Genomic DNA, 24,781 nt, shown 5'->3' on the forward strand with positions numbered 1-24,781 from the left:
CTTCAAGCCCAATCAGACACACCTGGGCTTGGTAATCAAGCTCTTATTAGGCTTTCTAGAAACATCCTTTCAGGTGTGCTGAGGCAAGTTAGACCTAAAATCTGCAGCACACCAGACCTCCAGTACCAAGTTTGAGAATCCCTGGTATAGGTCTATATGTACTGTAGGTATTATTTTTTAAAGACCACCAATACATTGCATTCATATACTATGATTTTATTGACTTATAATTAGCTATACTGCCATAAGTGATCACTATCATGACTCAAATGTGTCTCTCAAATATGTGTACAACTGGTCTGGAGTGTTCATATATTTTGTTGTTGGTAAAAAAAAATGGATGTCTGAATTTTCATGAAAAGCGCAAATAGGGTTAAGAACAGTTTGTTCGTAAGAATGGTTGGTAAATGAGGCCCAGTGCCTTTTTCTGCATGACCACATAGTGTACATACTAACCCTATTGCATATTTAACCTTAACCACTACAGCTGCTACATTACTAACTCAGTGAATCAAATCGATATTCCCTATCCTAAAGGATTTTAAATTGGAATGACAATGATTAAGATTCTGTCAGTTTTTCAACAATGTGTGACAGAAGCTGCTATACAGGTCTATGGACAGCAGAGATGGACTTGTAGATAGAAAAGTCTGGCAATAAATGGACTGCATCAGTGGCACGTCTAGGAAAGCGTACAAAAAATAAAAGAAAAAGGAATAAATCACCTTAGGTTTTAACATACTGGCTGAGTGTAGAAAGCTGCTAGGAAACTAATGGTAAACAAACATTAGCTGTTAAAACGTAAATGATGATATTTCATGTGAGATGCTCCTAAACTGCATCAAATCTAATTTTACATTATTTTTTTCTCACAAACATACATTGTTAGTCTTAATGTGAAAAAATGATCTGTGCTAGATAATCAACTGAAGAAAAAAAAAACTTTGATCAAAATCTAATCATTTGCTTCTGCTCTGGGTTGTCTGTACTTTGATGAGTCAGTTGATGGTTTGGGTGAAATATGCATAGCCATGCCCCTCCAACAATTAGTTTGTGGTTAAAGAAAGATGAGAGAGGAGAAGGCCAAAAATAAAACTCTGTACCTACCCAATATTTCATTTCAGTTAGAAATATATCATCATACTGAAATGAAATTCTGGTTAATGTGAACTTTAATACCTTAGAGTAATGTGTGATGTGCCACAGGTTATAATGTAAAGGTTGCATCTGAGTGCAAATTACAAGATTAAGTTTGTGTCACATTTGCAAACACATTAAACACTTTTTTTTCTTCTAAGAAGGGGTGTGGCATGATAATGGCTTAAGATGGACTACTAAAGAACATCACACGTCTTCTGTAAACCTTGTAGAATTTAATCAACAAGATGAGAAATGTGTAATAAAAAACATCTTTTTATAACCCCCAGTCACACTACAGAGTGAGTATCTCAGTGAATGCCTTATAAAGGGTTAATGAACAGCAAATTACAAGCTTACTGAAGCAAAAGTCATAGTTAATGATTTGTAAATAGCAAGAACTGAACCTTAAAATAAAGTTTGGCCCTCAAATTACCTTTTTTTAATGATATTTTTTCTAAAGATAGATCATTTTCAGCAATTATATATGTATATATATATATATATACATCTATATATACATACATACACACATATATATTACATTACACCATTCTACAGTATATCATTCCACTCTATATTCTATGAAGGAATTGCTTACAGCACCTTTATGTCCACCCCTGCAGATGAGTCTTGTCTTTGCCTGGATTGAATGACAAGACAAACATCATCACCACCTGCTATGCTCAAATGAAAAAGCCATTCATGGGAATTGAAATTTGTGCACCAGATTTCACTTGCTGATACACATCTGGAAGTGAGTCGACTGCAAAGTATTATTTTCCAAACCTCTATTCTCTTGCTCACAGCAGTCGTGGGCAGTTTATACACACAGGCATAAAGACTAATTAACTGAATGCCAGAACGGTTATGCTATTCCGACTTCATTTGCAATAAGGATGCGTGATAATCATCCCGAGTAGCTTTCTCATTCTTTTACTCGCTCTGTATAATCATCTCAATACTAAAAAAGGAACAGATCATCATGACTCGCATTTGCAACCTGATGACTTTGACTGATGTGACTTCATCGCTGACACAATAATCCATTTACCATAATGGTGAGCATAAAGCGGTGTCATTGTCAGCACAGATGTGGGCTGCTGTGGACGGCCAGCTCAACTGGAGAGTCATTCTTCCCACATGTTATCCTAAAACAACTGTGGGCTTTGTAGTCTGTCTCCACTGACACTGATCATTCAGCATCAGACGACAACCATTACCAAACATAAGTGGAGCATAATGGTGTAAAGCCTGGACATCATCTGTAAATGAGGGCCATTCTGACTATTGCTATTCAGACACAATAGGCAGAGGAGGGCTGATGATCATGAGTTCATGATGTTACGGTCATCTGAGACCAAACCAAGCATGACTCACTGTGCGAAGTGGATACCATTTGTATCCTTTGTATACTGTACATGTGAGAAGATCAAAATTAGTGAACAATTTATGAACACTTGAAGCAGTGTTTTACAAAATAACCAAAGCGGACAAAACACTTAATTCTGTGGAAATCAAAGTTAGTTATCAAAATTGCAGAACAACACTGACTGCAGCACGAACAATCAAGATTTTACATCACCTATCTCTCACGACATCGCTGGTCTCTCACAGACATCACTTGTCAGTCTCAGTGCTCTGCTGTGATCTTGATCCACTCTTCTGAATGTTGATGAATCCACGGAAGGTTCTATCTGATGCTGAAGGAGCTTCTGATGGGCATTTGCATTTTCTCTGTGATGTGAGACACCATGACACTTCACCTCCATCTTTTGCAAACTTCTGCACACACTTTGGGTTCAGTCTCTCCCCAGTTGGATGATAAAGTTCAGGGCCAAATAAATGAAACATGCTCTCTTCACTAAAGTCAATTTTTGACCAGTTCTCTGTCCACGCTACATTCAGTAACACTTTACAATAAGGTTCATCAGTTAATGCATTTACTAACATGAACTAATTATGAACAACACTTGTACAGCATTTATTAATCATAATTGAACATTTACTAATGCATTATTAACATCCAAGTCCATGCTTGTTAACATTAGTCAGTGCACCGTGAGTTAACATGAACTAACAATGAACAACTGTATTGTCATTAACTAACGTTAACTAACATGAACAAATACTGTAGTAAATGTATTGTTCATTGTTTGTTCATGTTAGTAAATGCATTAATTAACATTAACTAATGAACCTCATTGTAAAGTGTGACCCTTCTTCTCAGAAAAGGTTAGTCTAGACCAGGGATGGGCAAACTCGATCCTGGAGGGCCGGTGTCCTGCATAGTTTTGCACCAACCCCAATAAAACACACCTGCTTGTAGCTTTCTAGTGATCTTGAAGACACTACTTAGGGTGTTCAGGTGTGTTTAATTAGTGTTGGAGCAAAACTCTGCAGGGACACCGGCCCTCGAGGATCGAGTTTGCCCATGCCTGGTCTAGACTTTTGATTAGAGCGTTGACTAAAGCACCAAATTATCTTAACTCTAGAACAGTCCTTTTGATCATGTCCTTTTGGTAATTTCATTACTTAAAAATAAAGTAAAAAATACATAACGTTTTGGTTAAGACTCATTCCCCGAAGGAGGGAACAGAGACCTTTATGTTGAGTTGATCGACTAGACTAGAGGATTCAGTTAGAAGTACCAATCACTCTGATTTGTGTAAAAATGGGCCAATGACTTCATTTGAAATTGGCAAGTGCAGCTCAGGTGTAGCCACTCCACAATTAGATTTATAAAGGCTGCCTTGAAAGGAGGCTCAAGCCTAGCATTCAAAGGTGGATTCAGCTCCTGTGGCAGGGGAACATAAATGTCTCCGTTTCCTCCTTCGGGAAACGAGGGTTACATATATAACCAAGACACTCCCCTCAGTCGATCACTATGAATTTAGGTCGAGTTAATCGAATTGGGGAACATATCCTAAGCGCCACAGGAGATGAACCTGTTAAGCAGTTTGGGGCGATGTGTGTTAGACAGATAGCGTGAACACCCAACCTCTGCACTGGGGATAGCTTGTTCTTTTCCAAGTACAAGCAGGTACAGTACAAGCTAATATTTTTTTGTCATTAACTTAATTTTAACTGTTCAACATTTTTAGAGAGGCACAAGTTTAAAGGTGATTTTTGCCATTCAACACTTTTTGAGAGCTTGTTCTTTGCCCACTTGACCTGCAACCTCAACTGACTCAAGTGCATGAGCATCAGATCCCTCTGCATCTTCAACTGTCCACAAGATTGAGCTAGGATTAGCCAATTGTCGAGGTAGTTAAGAATGCAGATGCCTGCCTGCTGGAGTGGCAGTAGGGCACCCTCCATGAACTTTGTAAAGACTTGTGCAGACAGGTAGAGCACAACAGACAGACAGCTAGTGGGGATCTGTGGGCCCCTCTTGGAAGACAGCACATCCCGAGGAAGGGCTGGCGAGTACACAGTGACCTGACCTGCTGTGCCTGAGAATGCACACCCAGAGAAAGTGGAAAATGCTCTTTTATGAATGATTTGGGTGCCGCAGTCCTTGGACAAGCAGCGGGATGATGCATGATAATTCCTGGCCCTCTAGCGGGAACAGAGCAGCTCCTCTCACATCCTCTCAGTCCCGGCTAGGCTAGGAGGCATTTCTATGAGGAGTTTGCGCGTGAACTAAATTGGCTGTAGTGTATGAGGGTGTTTGGGAATGAGAGAGGGTATGTGTGCTGGAATGTAGCTGGAAGATCATAAACAGAATAAAACATATTTCAGAGTAGTTGTCAGTTCATTCCACTGTGGTGACCCCTGATTAATCAGGGACCAAGCCGAAGGAGTATATAATTATTTGAATTATTAAAGCAACAAACAATTCTACAAACCATATTCAACTTTTCAAAATGTGTACTCTTTATGGTAAAATGTATTTTTACACATGATATTATTGAGTCTATACAGATCTTAAAATGTCAGCCATGTTGCTATAACTGATAACTGAAAAATATCAGCAGTAAATCTCTCTAAAGGCTAGAAGCAATGTGTTCCACAGTTTTACGATTGGGCTTGTAATGCTCAATTAAACTGTCAACCTTGTTACTCGCTTGAGCATATAATTATATCCCAACAAGAATTAAAATGTTTTCATTTAAACATGACAAAATGCAACCTATTAACACATAAACCCACTTTCAACTGATTTAAATCTTAGAGAAATGTATTACCCACAGCAGAGCAGTGGTAATACATGAAAATGTCATCCTACAGAAACAAACACACTTTGAGTTATACATTATGTGCATTAAGTACAGTTTGGAATACTGAAATATCAATAAAGTAATCAAACAAAGCATTGCAATTTACTTTAGGTGTACTTTAAGGGGAACAATGAGCAACTACAAAACAATACATGAGGTATGCAACGATAAGATTGTTTTGCCCAATACCAATTAGGAAAAAAAAAAAAAAAAAAAAATATATATATATATATATATATATATATATATATATATATATATATATATATATATATAAAAAAGTGTTGTTCTGATATCAATATTTGTCAATTGCATAGCATACTATACAGTACAAGCTATAGAGTGGACTAGGGAACTATGACGCCAATTTGTATGCAAAAACCCAGAAGCGAGTTAGCATTTTAGCAGTTCGGGTACCAAAGTCAATGTTTTTTTTCAATGGGATTTCAGTTAAATCGCTTAAATAACGTTCGTGGCTAACACAAACTCAAGAAACTTTTACATATTGTTCTATGACATAAAACACATCAGTTACATCACACGCTTGATTTTTTAAATCGGTTACGTTTCTTTAAAAAGATGGTTGCTATCAAGTTGCTAAATGTATCTGTCATTACACCATTCTACATTATACGTCATAGAGCTGAACTAGCCTGGAATGCAGCCCACTGGCATTGGACATTTGGATTTGTCTGTTATTTAGGTATTTTTATGAATAGTGTTTTATAGTTTGTAGTATTTTTCTAATTCGGGATTCATATTGTGTGTAGATAATGCCTTCACTTGTAAAGACCGTCAAGACAGATTAATTTGTTGATCATTTATTTTAATTAAACGGTAATGCAAGCATGTGAATAATTGTATAAAAAATGAATACATATTAACTGTCAATTTAATGTGATCAATTGATTTTTCGTCAGTTTTTCTTCATCTTTACGCATTTAACTCTGTCATAACTGCTGTGTTTACACTCCTCCTGAAAATGTATAGCAGATGTGACTGTATGGGCTGCTTTAGCTGTACTTCATGACAAAAAAGAATATTGAATGTTATTCTCTAACTTTGATGGAACTTGCAGGCGTATAGACTTGTTCCTCACGCCTCATTTCTGTCGTCTGTTACTAAGGTAAGCGGGCTGTATGCACACGCGCAATACACTTATTTAACAATGTCTTATGATATTACTATGTCGGCACATTTACACATACAGTTTTAAAACTTTTACAACAACCGTAAATTAAACAAAATGTATTCCCCACGTAAAAAAAAAACGATCAAAAAAGGCACGTAGGTCTAGGTGTTTTTGCTAATTTATTAGTTTAGACTATACAGTGTGGATTGTAATATAATAAACCGAGAGAGTAAATCTTAGTCTTGAACCATATTTCTAAAAATAAGCTTGAAAAGTTGTCTGAAGCGGAGTGGCGCTGACATCACAGGCGAGTGCCCTGAAGACACTGTGGTCCGTTTATTCACCTTATTCTCCGCGTATGAGCGGGCGCGGCAATTTAAATCATTTTGGCACGAGACTTCCGGTCTCATTCACTTCTATTCATTTTTAGCCGTTAAAAACCGCTCGTTTTGCTGCTTGATGTTGCAAACTGATATTTTCTTATTATATTATTCTACTTTGTCTGTATTGTCATGCAAATACTTGTTTTTTAGAGTAAGTAGTTTAACCGTTTTCTGCCATTTATTATTCCTAGTCATTTCTTCCATTGGCAGCTGAATCGGAAGTTCTAAAACAATTGCAAAAACGAGTGCACTTCCGCATTGAAGAATAAGGTCAATAGCCTAATGTTAGCTTTTTAATTCTTGCGTTTGCATTTAAGATCTAAAAGTGCTAAAAGTTGTATTTTCGTGTGAGGATTATCTGTATAATTACTGTATAAGTGTAATGAACGGTGTTTGAACACAGAGTTTATTATTTGCAATCTTCGAAAAGTCTATAGGAAAATCCTATAGGGATTTTATCATGGGAACCAGTTTTATGCTAGCAGCCAATTAGCCTACATGGTGACGTCATAGATCCTCCACTCTATTATATTTCATTATTTAAAAAAACACTGAATGAACATTCAGCTGTTCAAGATTTTAAAGAGGCCCATGTTAAGACAAAAAAGACAATGTTTAAAGGTAATTTTTGCCATTCAACACTGTTTTTGCACATTATTACATTTTATTTGACATATAATAGAACATATTTAAAACATTTAAAGCCAGTGCTGTTTCTATATGCATATTATACATTTTGCTGCTCTTGTAAAATACTGACTCATTAGTCAGTTATTGTTCAAGATGTTTTAGCCTAATGGTGTTCTGCCAGAATGGTGCACACCAGCTTCATTACTGGCTTTACATTATATATATATATATATATATATATATATATATATATATATATATATATATATATATATATATATATATATATATATTGCAAATATTTAATGATTTTGCTGAGAAAATCGTTGGATTATTAAAAAAGATGTGCAGCTCATTGCCTGATGGTAATTAACCATCAGTATCTGTCTTTTTCATATTATTGCAGATCTGCAGATAGTTTAATATTAATCCAATATTGGCAGCCGATACATCGTGCATCTCAAATCTACACATTTATTAATTTATAGCATCGTCAAAAGCTTAACACACAGCAAAAAGTGACAGGTAGTTCAAAAGTGTTCAATAAAGTCAAACTGAAAGTTTCTGTGGTTTTTAACTTGCTGGGTTTGATCCAGATTGACAAATGATCCAATAACAACATCAGCAAGTAGAAGCTTTAAACAGCTGTCTACAATCTTACTGCAAACTCACTGAAAAGTCATGCAAATCTGTCATGTTTGAATCTACAGAGCCTGTTCCATTTAACAACTGTGGCAAAAGCACCTAATGACTAACATATGTGATTGATGTGAAAAAATAAAATAAATCAATATAGCAACCAGTGCGTTACACCATTGTGTGTTTGCGTAGATCAGTGGTTCTCAAGTGGTTTGGCCATGGGACCCACATTTTTACATGGTCATCGAGCCGTGACCCAAATTTTTAGGAACTATAATATAATTTTAGGAATTATAATTAATTTGTATTTATTTGTTAACATACACAAGTAGTGACAGATAAATGATAGGAAAATCACCAAGACTTACAAATAAACAATATTTTATTGCTGTCATTTAACAAAATATATCAAATTATAGAAATATTACAAAGTAAAAATGTCAAATACTGTAAACAGTGGTTAGGGTAACGAAAGGTTCAGTTACCACGAACTAATCTGAACTGTTAATAAAACATTAACACTGATCCTGTTGAACAGAACAAACCAGCAAACTACAGTAAAATTATTAAAATAATCATAACCATTTTTATAATAATCACCAGTTATTTGCTCTTCTACAATTGTGTGGGCTTTTTTGGCCTTTGCTACACGGTGAGCTACATAGTAAGTTGCGCGGAGTGTCTGTATTTGTTTTGAACATGAAGAATAGCACCTCAGCTATTGGAGTAGTCTTTGAAAATAGTCCACAGGTTTGTCCTATCAACTGGGATGTTTGGTTTCTAAGCATCATTTTAATTTAGAAGGTTTCATGCTCTTTTGTGAGAGCACCTCTCTACATGACACACTGAGGTTTTAAGCCTTTTTTGTCGTCATTATATGTAAATCCATACTTTACATATTCTTGGTTGTACTTGCGCTTCGACATTTGTTGCTATAATTGAATGAAATTTCACATGTCAAACAGTCTGATTGTCGCGTGCGCATTTCAAAAGAAAAGTCCTGTACAAGCAAAATAAGTTAAAAATTAAACTTTTGTTGTTTTTTAGACCACACACTCCCCGACCCACTGAAAATGTTCCCGCGAACCACTTTTGGGTCGCGACCCACCAGTTGGGAAACACTGGTGTAGATAATATTTTAACAGCTTTCCAGTCTCACTTGGTGAGTCAAATAAACAAATGCTATATGGACAGATATAATAGATGATCCATCAATAGACAGACTAAGCATGAAAGACATAGTGAAATGTATATCCTCAGATTTTTTAGTTTTCATCGTGTTTTTTTTTTGTACTTTATTGTTGGAAAATGTCACTCATCCCACATTGTTTGTTCTGTAAGACTCGGTAGATCACAGAGTTTCAAAAAGAAAACTAAAGCATTTAACAGATTTATCAAAATGTTTATTTTTGCATAAACATGAACGTTCTTTGGCGGCATTTCATTTGATTTTGTAGAGAGTAAATTATTACATAACGTTGTGAGACCAGAAAACTCCTTAGCATTTAAACACTTTACAAAAGGTTACGACTCAAGTATGCAAATGAGAATAAATAAACAAAAACAAATGCCTTAGAGAGACAAGAGACAACACGGTGACATTGTTTTTGTAGTGCAGTAATATTATACATTAGTGACCTGTGTGACAGTGCAAACGAGTGATAAATTTGTTAGATATTATACACACACGCATTCAAGAGTTTGCAGAAACAATCAGTTAAATTTGAATCATAATTGCAATGAAAACCCCCAAAAAAGTCTCTTTGGAAATTAGAATACTGTATGTGGCTCCCATTTTACTGTTCACCCAAAGAAATAAAGTCTGTCATCAGTCTAAAAGTCAATATATATTTATATATAAAAAGTCAAAACAATGAAAGTCAATGGGCACCAAAATTATATGTTTACTAAAATATTGATTTTTTTCCCCCCTTGATTCAGAAGTAAATTGCATACAGGATTAGAATGATGGGAGGATGAGTAAATGATGACAGGATTTATATTTCTGGGAGAACTATCCCTTTAGGCTGGTTTATTAAAGCACATCTCACACAAATATGACCAGACAAAATTATTATTATAAAGGATTCAATATAATAAAGGGTTTAAGTGCAACACATGTTGGTTTTGGAAACACTGGGAAAATGCGATGAAACGTGCATGTGAGATTTGTGGAATTTCAGAAGACATAACATTATACAGTTTTACATAAAAACATTATGACAATTTACAATTATAGATATACAGGCAACACGTTTTTTATTAACATGTTAAACAGACATGAACAGATACTTAGGGTAATTTTAGTTTGATGAATACTAGACATAAATTCTATAGACATTCAAGCCTGTGTTTTTTTTCCTCAGAACCATTATAAATGTACTGTATGTTCCCTTCATTGGTGGAAAGCTCTTCACTGGCACATATTTGTCAATTGTAAGATATTTAAATACCAAACCTGTCTGAAAAATTAAAAACTGCTTTAAAAAAACTGCTTAAAAACCGTTTACCTAAACTAAACTAAACTAAACTAAACTAAACTAAACTAAACTAAACTAAACTAAACTAAACTAAACTAAACTAAACAATTTTAATGCTTGACTTTTAATTATTGGCGTTTGGATAAAAACGTTCTTTAACTTTCTGTTAAATGTTGGTAAGATTCTGATTTATAGAATTTTAACTTAACTAATGTCACATTTATTAATAAAAAATATAGTAAATTCATGGAAATTATGATATAATTTAAAATAATTTTCAATTTTATTTATCTAGATTTCTAAAATGTAAAGTAAAATGTAACTTATTCCTGTGATTTAAGTAGAATTTTTAGCAGCCATTATTGAATCACCAGTGTCACATGACCCTTCATTTTCCTTTTACACCCTAATTCCTAACTTTCTAATTATGTTTACAATTTAAGGGACATTCCAGAAAGAAAATGGTTTCAGAGTAAATTGTAACACAATTTTGTTGTTCAGTGTAGCATACAGAAAAAACCACAACAACCTCAAAGCTAAAAGACACAAGCTGCGTCCCAAATGGCACACTATACTCTTATCCACTATGTACTCTTGCACTTAAGTACACACTCAACAGCGTAGTATAAGAATGTAATGTCATCCCAAATGGAACACTAACCTTTTTTTTTACAAAGGAAATTCAAATCCCGGATGACGTTTGATCAAATTAGCGAAATGAATGACCAAACTACCAAATGATACCTGCAATGAGTGTAACCGCATTCACCATAAGGAGGTGGTATAATCACTCTCATAGGAGAATACGGCATTTACAATCCAAAATAAATAAAGTAATCCAACGTCAGTGTCCGAAAGCTGTGCTCCTTCCACTAAGTGAGCAAAGCAGTGCCTGTTGAGTGTCCAACATTTCACACTTCATTTTAACGGTTGAATAAGTGCATTATCCGGGTATTTATTATTTTTATAGTTTTCAGTGTGAATACACTACTTACACTATTTATACAAAATGGCGTAGAATAGTGTATAAGTATGCGATTTAGGACGCACCTATAGACTACAAGCTTTAATTAAGTGCTTGTCTTGTTTGAGCACTAAGGGTACATTTACACAACAACATTTTCAGCTAAAAGCCAAGAATGTTTTATCCATTTTGCCTGTTACTTAACTTCATAACTTTGGCAGACGTGTTTTAAAGTGTGTAATTTTGAAGGTGATTTCCATGATTGTAAGCTACAAAATCATGTAAACAATGACATCATGCACATGCATATCACATATTCAATCTATAGACATGCATGAGTACTTGACAGCTAAAACAACAATGGTAGACTTCAGGAAGGTTTTGAAGTTTTATTTACAAAGTGACATCAACTTCTACTGTCCTGGAATGCATAAAACAACATTTTGTTTTGTATTTACACTAACAAAAATGCAAAAGAAAATGTATTTAATATATTTTTGTTGTGTAAATGTACCCTAATGTATCTTATGTACACTAATGTTAAAAAACAGGTCTACCGAGTAGGCACTTTGATGTCAAAAAACACACAAAAATGCTAATGGTTTTGATGTCAATTGTCCACCTTGATGTAAAAATTACATCAAATTGACATCTAACAATGGCATCACAAATCTAATATACAAGACATTCTTGTATTCAATTTTTGATGTTTTTTTGATGCCAAAGTTAGATGTTGATCAAGGTAGTGTACATGCATTGTAGGGAATCAAAACCCAGTGTAAATTTGATATTTGTAATGAAGCTTTCAGTTGAATAGAAGTTCTCTTTTATTATAATACTTTTATGTCTTTATTTTGGTGGTCAAATAGGCATGAATGTGTGGATGTGAAATGGACGTCAAGGTTTTGACATCAAATCATTTAGCATTTTTGACGTGTTTTTTGATGTCGTACACCTGCTCGGCAATAGATGTTTTGGCTAAAACAAAGCTACATTTATGCTTTCAGTGAAAATCTAATAGATGTCTAACAATAACCCCCAAAAATACTAGTCATCAAAGAGACAGGAACAAACTGGACTCTGTTGGACTATCTAATGGCCCGTTTTCACTGAGCGGTATGGTTTTATGGCCGTTTACACTATCAAAAGGTTCCAAAAAGTGAACTGTACCACTTTTTAAGTACCCTTTCCAAATGATACCAAGCATGACAAAAGGGTACTAAAAGGCAGAGCTAGATGCGCAGCTGAATGCTATTGGTTTACAGGGATGCGTCACTAGCTTGTAAGATTGAAAACAAAGGACGCACCATTTTTAAGTACACAAACATTACATCGTAATACTATATACACATAATAACAAACCATTGTCGAGCCGAGCTTAAATAAACCTAGTCGTCTTGATGAACAGCCACAAATTCAAGAAGAACAAAATCTGCCGTGTCCTGTCTACAGCGCGAGCGGTTTCACTTTCTCCAGGGAGCCCAAGGTCGCTCGTGCGTCTATATTTGAAATGACGAACTTCTTGAGCTGATGATAATAACGTGCACGAGATTATTGAAGTGCTTTTGACATCCTTACAAAAGGGACAAACTTAAGAGCGAAGCGTTAAAACACTAAGAAGAAGCCAGAAAAAACAAAGGAGCAAATGATTTTTACAGCAACCTAAAAGATGAACGTAAACTGCCATGTTTAACTATTTTATCACCTTTTGGAATATTATGAATTCAGAATGACGGAATTACTTTCTAACAAGAGGTTACATGTGCTGGTGAATATTAAGATACAGATGAGAGGTTTGCACTGACTGTGGGCTATCTGTTGTGTGTGTTTTTTTTTTACCCAAATAAGGACTAAATGTATGTTGTGTGTAGTTTCTCTGTAATTGGTAACATACTGGATACTGTAAGGGTCTGTATGTGTTCATATATGTTATACTAATTTATTTATTTTATATAATCACAGACGTGGTATCATTGATCTGTAGTTATAATCAAATCATCTTCATAGAAAGGTTAGTAATGAACATTTATACACAAGTATTTATGTGTATAAAGCATCTGTTTTGTGAGAAGAGCTTCTCGTATTATATGTGAACGACCCGTACAGCTTTACTTTAACATTCCCTTGAGCGAGAATGATGTCGATTGAAACTTTCTATCGTACAGCACGCCCACCAAAAGGGTACCATTGGCCTGATAAAGGTGAACCATATTGTACCGTACTATACCACTCAGTGGAAACGGGCCATAATAGATTTTCACTCACAGTTGAAATATAGCCTTGTCTTAATCAACACACCTATGTTTAGATGTCTATTAAGTGTCTTTTAAACATAAAATTGCTTGGTGGGTTACTGTAGTTCTCCGAAACAAATCCAATTTTGACCTCCAAAATTAAACTTATCATACAATCAGACCATTATTAACAGTAAATACAGAGTCATCAACAGACATATCACTCACCGACACCTCGTATACAGCAAGGTTTATTTTCAATACCTCGACATACATGACCGCATGACTAATTCTGGCATGAAACCTGTTCCTATTTTGGGTTGGAGTGAGTCTTATTCACACACTCCCTCCCTTTTTGAGAAACAGCTGTCGGAAAAACAGAAAGCCAATGTGTGCAATCAAAATGCAGATGTCCTCCACAGAGGTTCAAGCAATACTGAGGGAATAGGTGCTCCACTATGGAGCGTGCAATTCAGGAGGAGCCACACACGACTACTAATGTCTCGACCCTCCTTTGTCATTTACACTTCAAGAGCTGCTCTCTCATCATCTGCTGGACGAGAAGGAGAAGAACAGAAAGATGAGAATGAGAGGGTCAGTCGGTTGCTTCAAACGCAGGTTCCCTGGTGCACCGCATGCTGCTGTTTGCGGCTCTTTAGACTCAAGGCCTTGTCTTTGAAGTCGCCGGGCCTCTGCTGAGACGTATCAATGAGAGCGCTGGCGATAGTGATGCCTGCGGGGAGAAGGAGGAGACCACAGAAAAGGAAGGAAGTGAGCATCAAAGAGAAGGAGGGCAGCAGGTGAGGAGAAGGGCATGAGTGCAAATGGACTCGCAACAAACAATCAAACAGACATGTGTCGGTCAATATCACAGCAGCTCACAATCAGAAATTGTTTGTGTTATTTCATATGTTGTGGTCATGGTGTGGTAGTTTCTTATAAAAAACCCAGAAAAATAAGTAAATAAATGAGTAAGCGAGCGAACAAACAAACAAACAAACAAACAAACAGACAAACAAACAAACAAAAGAAAGAGAAAGAAGGAATGTGCCAAATACTTTATCTCAAACTTTTTCACAACAATGAAGCTTCTAATTCACTAAAGCCTGATTGTTAGTGTAATTTCTTGCAATTTCCTTTTCAAAATATCAAAGTTCAAATGCTTCTTCTTGACCCAATATTTAAATGAACTGGATTTATTTACAGCACACCCTGTGCATGACAAAAGCACAGCATCTTCCAAGGAACAAAATGTTTTCTTCCGAGGAGAGATGTCCATTTCCAGGGAATTAATTGTGAGGGGGAATCAAATCAGGTGCGCATGAGGAGAAGGCTAAAGTGCTCTCGGCTAATGGAAAATCAAACTCATTATTGTGATCTTTGGCAGGTGAGCCGCGTGCGCGATTAACCCTGATGAATTCTGCACTTTCAGACGGGATGTGCGAATCCGAGAACTCCATTAAAGGTAATCACAAAGACTCTGTTGACCTGAGACATGCATCACTGTAAATGAACACTTCACAGCTCCTGCGCTATTGGAAACGGACGCTGACTTGTCCGCATGAAACGTAAATTTCTTTCCACCGCAGCCCACGTTGGCCGTGAGCAATGCGTGAGACGGGTTCCAGAGATAATCGTAAGAATGTCTCGGCGGGAGTCGAGCGAGCAGCTGTCTAAAGCGAGTCCTCTTCACACCACCTGCCTCTTCACAAAGTGTCATTACGCCATGCCAAGGTCACTCTTCCAGCTGATGAGTGTTTTCCGCAAGCAATCACCAACACTCCAGCCTCAGTGTGACGCCAAGGTTATTCTGAGAGGGAATACGCTCTCAACCTGACTTTCTGTTTCCTTGAGTCATAATGACTTGACAAGCTATTGTCAGGACAAGAGGTTTGCTGCACCACCATCAACAACATCATTTAACCTCCATGTTACACATGTGAGTAAGAATGGATTAATGAACTCAGTTGCCATTTATTGTTTAAGATTCAGGTTCAGCAGTGTAGAAGGACTAAAATGTTAGGTTGCATTTACACTGCATGGTTCAAGTGACTCAATTATGATTTTTTTTCTTCCATGTGGCACAGATCTGGCCCATGTATGTGTAAGCAGGAAAAAAAAAATCACATGGATTCCGATATATTAAACTCAGATTCAGGCCTTGTTCATATGTGGAAATTCATCCGATATAATAAATTTGTCGTGTCTGCAGTGTAAGCAGGTAGATCGAATTTTCACCTGTCAATGCGAGTCGCACGTCATTAAAAACCATAGCAAATGACGTCAACTCTGACGCTTCAATTTTGGAACAGAGTTCAGCAGAGTCCCAAACCAGAGTTCCAAAGGACTAAAAAAGGTTTTATATTGTCATGTAGCATAAGTATTTACACATGTTAACAAGAGAGAGAGAGAGAGAGAGAGAGAGAGAGAGAGAGAGAGAGAGAGAGAGCGAGAGAGAGAGAGAGAGAGAGAGAGAGAGTGCAACATCCGCCAGGTAACCAATATAAACTAATATAAAACTGTTTCATACATCACATGCAAACGTCATGCCATGGACATCTCATTAAGGTACCTAATGGTTGCCATGTGCAGTTGTCTAAATGCAGACAATTGGACATGAGTCACTTTTAAAAGATGATGTAAGCAGGTCATCAGAAAAAATCAGATACAGTCACAAAATCGGAATTGACCATCAAGATCTGCAGTCTAAACGCAGCCTTAATGTCACTGTCACTAACAGATTCATTTAGAGCTTCTATTTATATTTGGCCACATGAACGTGTCCCTGCAAAATCTTCCAATGCAAAGTTACATTCAAGGTTAACTAGGTTACACTAACTTTAAAAATACAGTGTATCTGACAGTGTACAGTGTACCTATATTTTTTATTTGTATATATAATTATAACTACAACAAAACAATATGTTTTTTGTAAAATTAATAAAACAGATAAGAAATGCTTTCTCTTTCTGTGTCTTCTGTCAACATATTTGGCAAACATGTCAGAAAAAAAACTGCAAAATCTCTGCAAATAATTACTTCACAGGCATGAGAGACATATCTGACATACAGTTGTAAATGATCTATTTTGAAAACAAATGTTCTTTGGTTTAGTAATCCATATGGAATAAATGCATTGCTCTGGTCTGAGCTCATTGTCCTCATGCTGCTTTATTGAAAAGATGACAAGTGTTACACAAAATTTAATGAAGTGTGTGCATAATTACGAATAAATATGTAAAGTCAACTCAACAGTTACAACTTACAATGGGCTTACTTTATTTTTAGGCAAAGTAACTAATTGTTTTATACAAAGTAAGCATGAACACATCAATGCTTGGATTATTACAAACATTGTACATAGATATGCAGTATATACTGTTTTACAAAAAGTCATACTGTATCATACAAACTGTTTACTCTATGTTAAAGGTCCCATACTTTCTTTTATGTTAGTATCAGTATTGCCAGTTTTTTAATGGTATCTATGAGCTAGTGTGCAGCAAAATAGTGATAACATTTGCATTTAGGAGATGTAAAGTGGTTATAAACATGTTAGGCTTGTAGTTTGTCACTTCTGCCTAAATGGATAAAAAAAAAATGTTCATGTGACCTCAAATTTCAGTGTCTTATCAAATCTTGACCAATCAAATGCTCTCTAGTATCTGACATGCCCCGCCCTCTTTGGGACACTTCACATTTGATGTGTTTTATATCAGCCACGCTCATTGGCAAAGCTGTGATAAAACTATTGGCTGTGTTTTAAAGGGGGAGGAGCTACACTATGTCCCACCCTCTCTACATGTTTCGGTTGAGATTATGTCAAAAATCGACTTCACGGGACCTTTAACATGAACTGTACATTTCACGTTAACAGTGCCAGCTCTTGATTGGGCTGCTAGCAGTGCATTTTCTTCAGTTTAGAACAGATGTATCCAGTCTTACTCCTGGAGGGCTATTGTCTGGCACAGTTTAGCATCTACCATAATTAAACACACCTGGACAGCTAATCAAGGTCTCACTAGACTTACTAGAAACTTCCAGACAAGTGTGTTGAGGGAAGCTGGAGCTAAATTCTGCAGAACAGTGGCATTTTGGACACCACTGGTTTGGAACATGCTGTTAAATGAGGAAATTTATAGAAACAGCCTCAGTAGGGACAGGATATCAAAAAATGGGACTGTCTCTGGAAAACAAGGACATGTAGTCACCCTAGTTTATCATATAACACAAGCCTGACAGCACAGGTGACAGCGGCTAACAGTGCTTTCACATCAGTGTTTGCATGCTTGCACAACATCAGACTTTAAAGTCATTTCAAACACAACAAATGCAGAAACAAGTCTTGAAAAATGTATGATTTTTAATGTTACTTGTGAAATTAAAAGTCCTCTGAAATGACTTAAAGCATGCACCATCATGATTAAATGTTTACTTAATTTTTTTAAATTAATTTTGAAGCATTGTACCTAAAATATTCGTTATTAAAAAAACAATACACATATAATAGTATGATTTCATTGTGCTACATTTGTTGTTTATTGTTTACTGTAACACATAACAGCACAAATAACTGTAACAGTGGTTAAGTTATATATAAACATAAGTGTAGTAATGTATGCTAACAGAGTTTAGAAGTGAAGAAAAGATGAGATTAAAAAGTTTTATCTTATTTTTCTTTAGCTGAAATGACTGTGCTATATGTGGCATATTTCATAATTGTACTCACTGCTCATTTCTATGATAAAGCTTGCATAAAGCTGATATCACTTTCCATATTAGCAGACCTTCAGATCTTGCCTTACAGTTTTCTGCTGACCAAAGAGGTTTTGAACTATCTGCTATGAGGCCCACAGCAATTAATTGGATAGCTCACTCAAAAATGACAATTATGCCGCTGTTTATTCCCCCTTATGCTATTTTAAACATTTTATTTCTTTTATGCAGAGGCTCACAAACATTGTCTAAACTGTAGTCTTGTGTGTTACTCTATCACGTGAGATATAACGATGAAATGTGGAATAACAGATTTAATAACAACATTACACACACATTTAGAGTACAGGAGAATGTTGAACATGTATCATGAAGCTACTTAAAGGAATAGTTCACCCAAAGATGAAAATTACCCCATAATTTACTACACCAATGTTTGGTGTATGTATATTTTTTCTGCCAGACAAACACAATCGACATATTGTAGTTTTAAATGTTATCCTTCTACGCTGTATAATGGTGTTGGATAGTGGTGTCCAAAGGATTCCATAGTGAAGCAAGGGGTTAGCGCATGTCATATGAAGTGGATCAATGAGTTTCTGTTATAAAGTATTTACAATATTTTAATAACTAACTCCAATTGCTGATTTCCGTGTAATTCACGTTATGTGTGACGAACATTTACTGTATAACATACACACTGCTCCGGAACCACTTATCACACAGTTTGTATACCAGAGAACATGTTATGTCATTTATAGACATTACATGGTTTCCCCTACATTCATTCTTCCATTCTTTCAAAATTCATCCCACCACGGCTACATTACAGCTTCTCATTCAAAAAATTCAGTTGTTGTTTTTTTTTAATAGTGGGTTATAATCACACCGAAGCATATTAAAAGGTAATTAAAGTATAACAGCACAAGCTTTTCTGTAACCGTGGTAGTGCTGTGCATTATTTGTTTAACCCTTTAAGGTGACATGACTGACTGACTGACAGGTGCGTGAGGCTAGCAAACATGACATAGCATTCAGTTAAAATGAACACAGTTTCCATAATTATACTTTATAGATAAAAGTCTATGGCTCTGCATACAATGACTTTATCTTGCTGGAGTTTATAGCTCTTTCACTTTTCTTCAGGAAGCATTAATACCGCTCTGTAGGTCTATTGGAGACATTCATAAATATTCCTAGCAAATCTAATAAATTTTGGAGACATACTTGTCACATAAACTCACTGAATCGCACTTCATCAGCATTTATTTGAGCGCACAAGAAAATCTGCAATTGAGCAGCGTATATAATGAGGGTGCGCAAGAAGTTTTGTGGACGAACAGAGGAAATCGGTGCACAAGCAGAGATTTGCATGCTCGTATTCCATGAATTCAATCTCGACCTGTAATACTGCGCTCATGACATTTGTCATTGAAATAATGCCAGAGGTATTTGGTAGATCTGTGTAAAGGCCTGCCGCCACATCTGGAAAAAAAATCCTAAAGGAAACACTGCATTATGTACAACATAAAACAATATATTAGTTTTACAATACCGCATCAATGCATCAATCCATCTTATGCCATGTGTCATGTTTAATAATTCAGTCATGCATTGTGTGCATTTGGTTGCCACCGAAAGTTTATAATTACAAAGTTTTTCATCTTTCTGTAAAAAAAACACAATGACCTGCTTCATATGACACATGTTAACCTTCTGCTGGTGTATGGGCTTGTTTGATGATGAATTTCTGTGCTTTTGGATGCTTCAAAATAAAAACTACTATTCAACAATTATACAATATGGAAGCACCAGATTTGAATATATATATATATATATATATATATATATATATATATATATATATATATATATATATATATATATATATATATATATATATATATATATATATGTATATATATATATGTATATATATATATATATATATATATATATATATATATATATATATATATATATATAATTTTTATTTTTATTTTTTTATTTTTTAATTTTTTTGACTGTGTTCGTCTGAAAAAAGTCATTTACACTGAGTAAATCATGAGGAAACTTTTCATTGAAATCTGTTCTTACAGTATGCTCAAACTCTGCAGACTGGATGTGACTTTCAGCAACAATAATCAATTCATCCAGATAACAAAAATCTGTGAAAAAGCTGTGTACACGATTCCAGCCCTAACTACTTTATTAAGAGTTGTTCCTGTAGTTTAACTTTTAAATGAGTAGCTTGTAACATGCGAAGCTAATTTCGAAGTACTTTTCCTTAGAACTGCTCTACACTTTGTTATCTCCTTAAAAAGCACAGGAGCCATAAATAAAACAGCGTGACAAAGCCTAATCAGAGCTGGTGTTTTTGCAGCACTAATGCAGCCTTATTCATGAATGCAAGTATTTGAGTGCCAACACAATTCCCATCTTCCTCTTTGTCCTGCTATCAGCGCTCGCTGATTTGCTGCAATGACTAGGCATTCACCCATTTACTTGCATGATAAGGTCAAATGTGCTCCTCTTAACACAAAATGAATGAGTGAGACAGATAGAAAACACCAAGAAACACAACAAACAGGTCTGTGCCTACGTGTCCTTGCTAACAAGCTGCACAATTAGCTACTTTACATCTCATAAACAACATACTAGGAGAGAGGAAGTGGGAGTGTGTACTTGTATGCAGCGTAACCTTGAGAGCAATTTTTGAGCACTCAAACGTGCACAGCTGAACACCTGTCATGCCACTAATTACAATACATAATTGCTAATAACATGTTTACAACGAGAGCGGAACACATATATTACACTTCTGTTTAGTTTTTTCTTCTCAGAAAGAAGCTTCATGAGGAATAGATGGAAAACAGAATAATTTGTCTTCTGTGCTGGAAAGTTTTTCAAAAATATCTACAGTATGTGTGTCTATATTGTAGCACTGATGAATGCTTTAATTGGTTGACTGATGCACATGTACTGTGGTGTTACTGTTGTGTTTTTATAACTGCCATAAAGTAGTTCTAGGTTATGATAACATTTCAATATAACTTCAGCATCATTTTATTGAAATAATTTTAAAGAATAAAACTCTATAGGCAACGCAGTGGCGCAGTAGGTAGTGCTGTCGCCTCACAGCAAGAAGGTCGCTGGTTCAAGCCTCGGCTGGGTCAGTTGGCATTTCTGTGTGGAGTTTGCATGTTCTCCCTGCGTTCGTGTGGGTTTCCTCCGGGTGCTCCGGTTTCCCGCACAGTCCAAAGACATGCGGTACAGGTGAATTGGGTAGGCTAAAGTGTCTGTAGTTTATGAGTTTGAATGAGTGTGCATGGATGTTTCCCAGAGATGGGTTGCAGCTGGAAGGGCATCCGCTTCGTAAAACAAATAATGGATAAGTTGGCAGTTCATTCCGCTGTGGCGAATCCAGATTATTAAGGGACTAAGCTGAAAAGAAAATGAATGAATGAAAAAAACTCTAATATATATATCAAATATATCGAATAAATATCTATCAAAATGATCAATAATAAAAAAAGAAAAGCATTTTCTTTTCTCCTTTTTGTACTGTATATTCAAAATTATAAATCTAATAATAAATACAACATGGTGTGTGTATGTTGTAATGTCATTTTTTTGTCTACTGTGATATAATGAAAATATGTATTGCATAATAATTTATTTAATTACTACAAAAATAGTTTATTTATTTATTTAAAAAAAATATTATGTCCATTTGCGAGAATGCTGGACAATGGAGTTGAGGATCCAATTGCAGTGTTATTAGGAGAACCGTCTAACAAGCAAAGGTCAAAAACAAATACGTGTATGCAGAGTAATCCAAAGTGTGGTCGGTAAACAAGTGAATGGTCAGTACAGTCGGCTAACTATGTCGCAGCAAGGCAAGGTAAGGGAAACGCATTGTAATGTTCACTAAGTGAAGTTTATTTATAAACTAATTTCGAGAGGATCACGTGCTTATAATTGATCACAGCTGGTCCCGCATTAGCCAATTCATGATTCACCAATCAGACGATTCCTAAGTCTCCTAATTGCCATAACCACAGCCATCTTCGTTTTGAAGAATCCCCCCTTCCACCCCTACTCCTCCTACTTTCCTAGATGGGTGGCACGGCGGCCCAGTGGTTAGCACTGTTGCCTAACAGCAAGAACGTCACTGGTTGTAGTCTTTACCAAGCTAGTCGATGTTTCTGTGCAGTGCTTACATGTTCTCCCCGTGCTCGCGTAAGTTTTCCCTGGTTTCCGCCCACCATCCAAAAACATGCGACTTAAGTTAATTGACTAATCCAAATCAGCACCATAGACGTAAGAACCTAGTAAGAAGTTTTCTCTTGATAGGAATCCCTAATTGTTTATTAGCTACAAACAGCAGGGGAGTTCTTGAGATCTACCTGGGCTCAAACTCCCTTTTACCCTGCAAACGGGAGGGAGCCCTGGGCTCGAGGATCTTATGAGCTCAGGGCTCTCTCCTGGAACAGCATGCAAAATACGTTTTATAAATAATCATCAGCTAAGTGTGAACCCTTGAAACAGCATATAAAGACTAAGCAACAATGTGTGTGTGTGCTGTCTTTATAGTCCATGAAGTCAGTCCATTGTGATTCTTCAGCTGTGTGTGTAATCAGTGAGTATCAGTAAACGATGTGTGTAAGGTGTATGCTGGGAGTTGTAGTTTGTTAACATGGGTTGTGTGTAGTTCTCAAGCTATCCGCAGTCTCTAGATTGCTGGTGATCGTGACACCATTTTTGTACACAAATATTCAAAATATTTGGGGTCAATACCAGCTTCTTATGTCTGCTAAAAATGCATTCTTTGACCAAATTAAAATACAACATGAAAGGTATCTTGTGATGTGCTAATAACATTAATAAAAATATTTTTATTCAAATACATATTTTACATACACTTTATATACAATATTTGAACACATTTTAAAGTGTAATTTATTCCTTTGATGGAAAAGCTGGATTTTAATAAAAATAGTCTAGCTACTTTTTTCTCAATTTTTTTGTGCAGCTTACAGTAGAAACTGTGCTCTTCGTAGTGTCAAGAAATAGTTTATATTCTGCATGACAGTAATAATGGAATGTGCTGTACAGTAGCCAAGACAACCTGGAATATTATTTTTGTTTACAAAATGATAAGCATTATAATTCCACCAAGAGAAATATGTTTGAAGTACTCCAAAATGCATTTGCTTGAAAGGGTTATAAATAAGTCAGTCTGCCATGACAGATTGTAGCTGCAGATAAAACAGGTCAGAATAAAATCAATTTGGCTTTGTTGCTCACTTATAAAACTATCAAAGGACTGCACTCTCATTCACTCCCTATGCGACTTCCCCACGGTGCTGACTGTGCTTTAAATGCACTAAATGGACATTTTAAAAGGGTAAACAGGCAGTACAGAGACATTGCAGGCTTTCTCGTAAACACAGAGAAAAAAACATTCTGAGAGGATATACAATCAGCCAATGTCATGGCCGTCAAACCAATGCATTGATGGATGGGGTCAAAGGTAGTATAATTAACAAAAATACTCAATTTTCATGGGCCAGATTTACCCTACAATTGAAAATAAAATAAATGATAATTTGGCACTTTTAGACCACAGACATTGACTAAAGCCCTATATAGGTACATAATTTTTGTCAGTTACGCAATTAAGATACTTAAATTTAAAATGACAATGACAATGGCACTATGAGACATTACATGAGAAGAATTGGTTAAAACTTGTATCCAGATCTCTGGCTTATTAATCCCCACGCCATCCTATGTTAAGTGAATTGTGCCAAAATTTTGGAAAAAAGTGTAATGGTAATTTCTGAACAGCAACACAAATTAGGATAGTGTGGCAAACAAGCAAAGCCACAAATTAACAGTGCAGAAACAAAATAGGTTGGACATTAAATAAGAATGCCAATACAGTATTTTTAAACTAAGTTTTACAAACCTTCATAAATACTGTTATATTTTTTAACGCAGCACTGATATATGTATAGATGTTGACAAATGCATCTGAATATCTCATTCATTCATTCAATTATTCATTCATTTTCCTTCGGCTTAGTCTCTATTTCAGAGGTTGACACAGTGGAATGAACTGCCAACTATTCCAGCAAATGTTTTACACACCGGATGCCCTTCCAGCCACAACCCAGTACTGGGAAACACCCATACACTCATTTACACAAACTCTACAGACAATTTCTTTATTCAATT

General features: G+C 35.8%; 1 protein-coding gene across 1 annotated transcript in view; it reads right to left on the minus strand.

The window, feature by feature from the left end:
* Window positions 1-9,455: 9,455 nt before the first annotated feature.
* Window positions 9,456-24,781, minus strand: part of atrnl1a (attractin-like 1a) — a 431,550-nt gene continuing 416,224 nt past the window's right edge. The window contains exon 30 of the mRNA XM_056471227.1: window positions 9,456-14,555. Within this exon, the coding sequence (XP_056327202.1) occupies window positions 14,431-14,555 (125 nt within the window). The 3' untranslated portion in view covers window positions 9,456-14,430. The remainder of the gene's footprint in view (window positions 14,556-24,781) is intronic.

Source organism: Danio aesculapii, chromosome 13, assembly GCF_903798145.1.
Source record: "Danio aesculapii chromosome 13, fDanAes4.1, whole genome shotgun sequence".
Taxonomy (NCBI): Eukaryota; Metazoa; Chordata; class Actinopteri; order Cypriniformes; family Danionidae; genus Danio; species Danio aesculapii.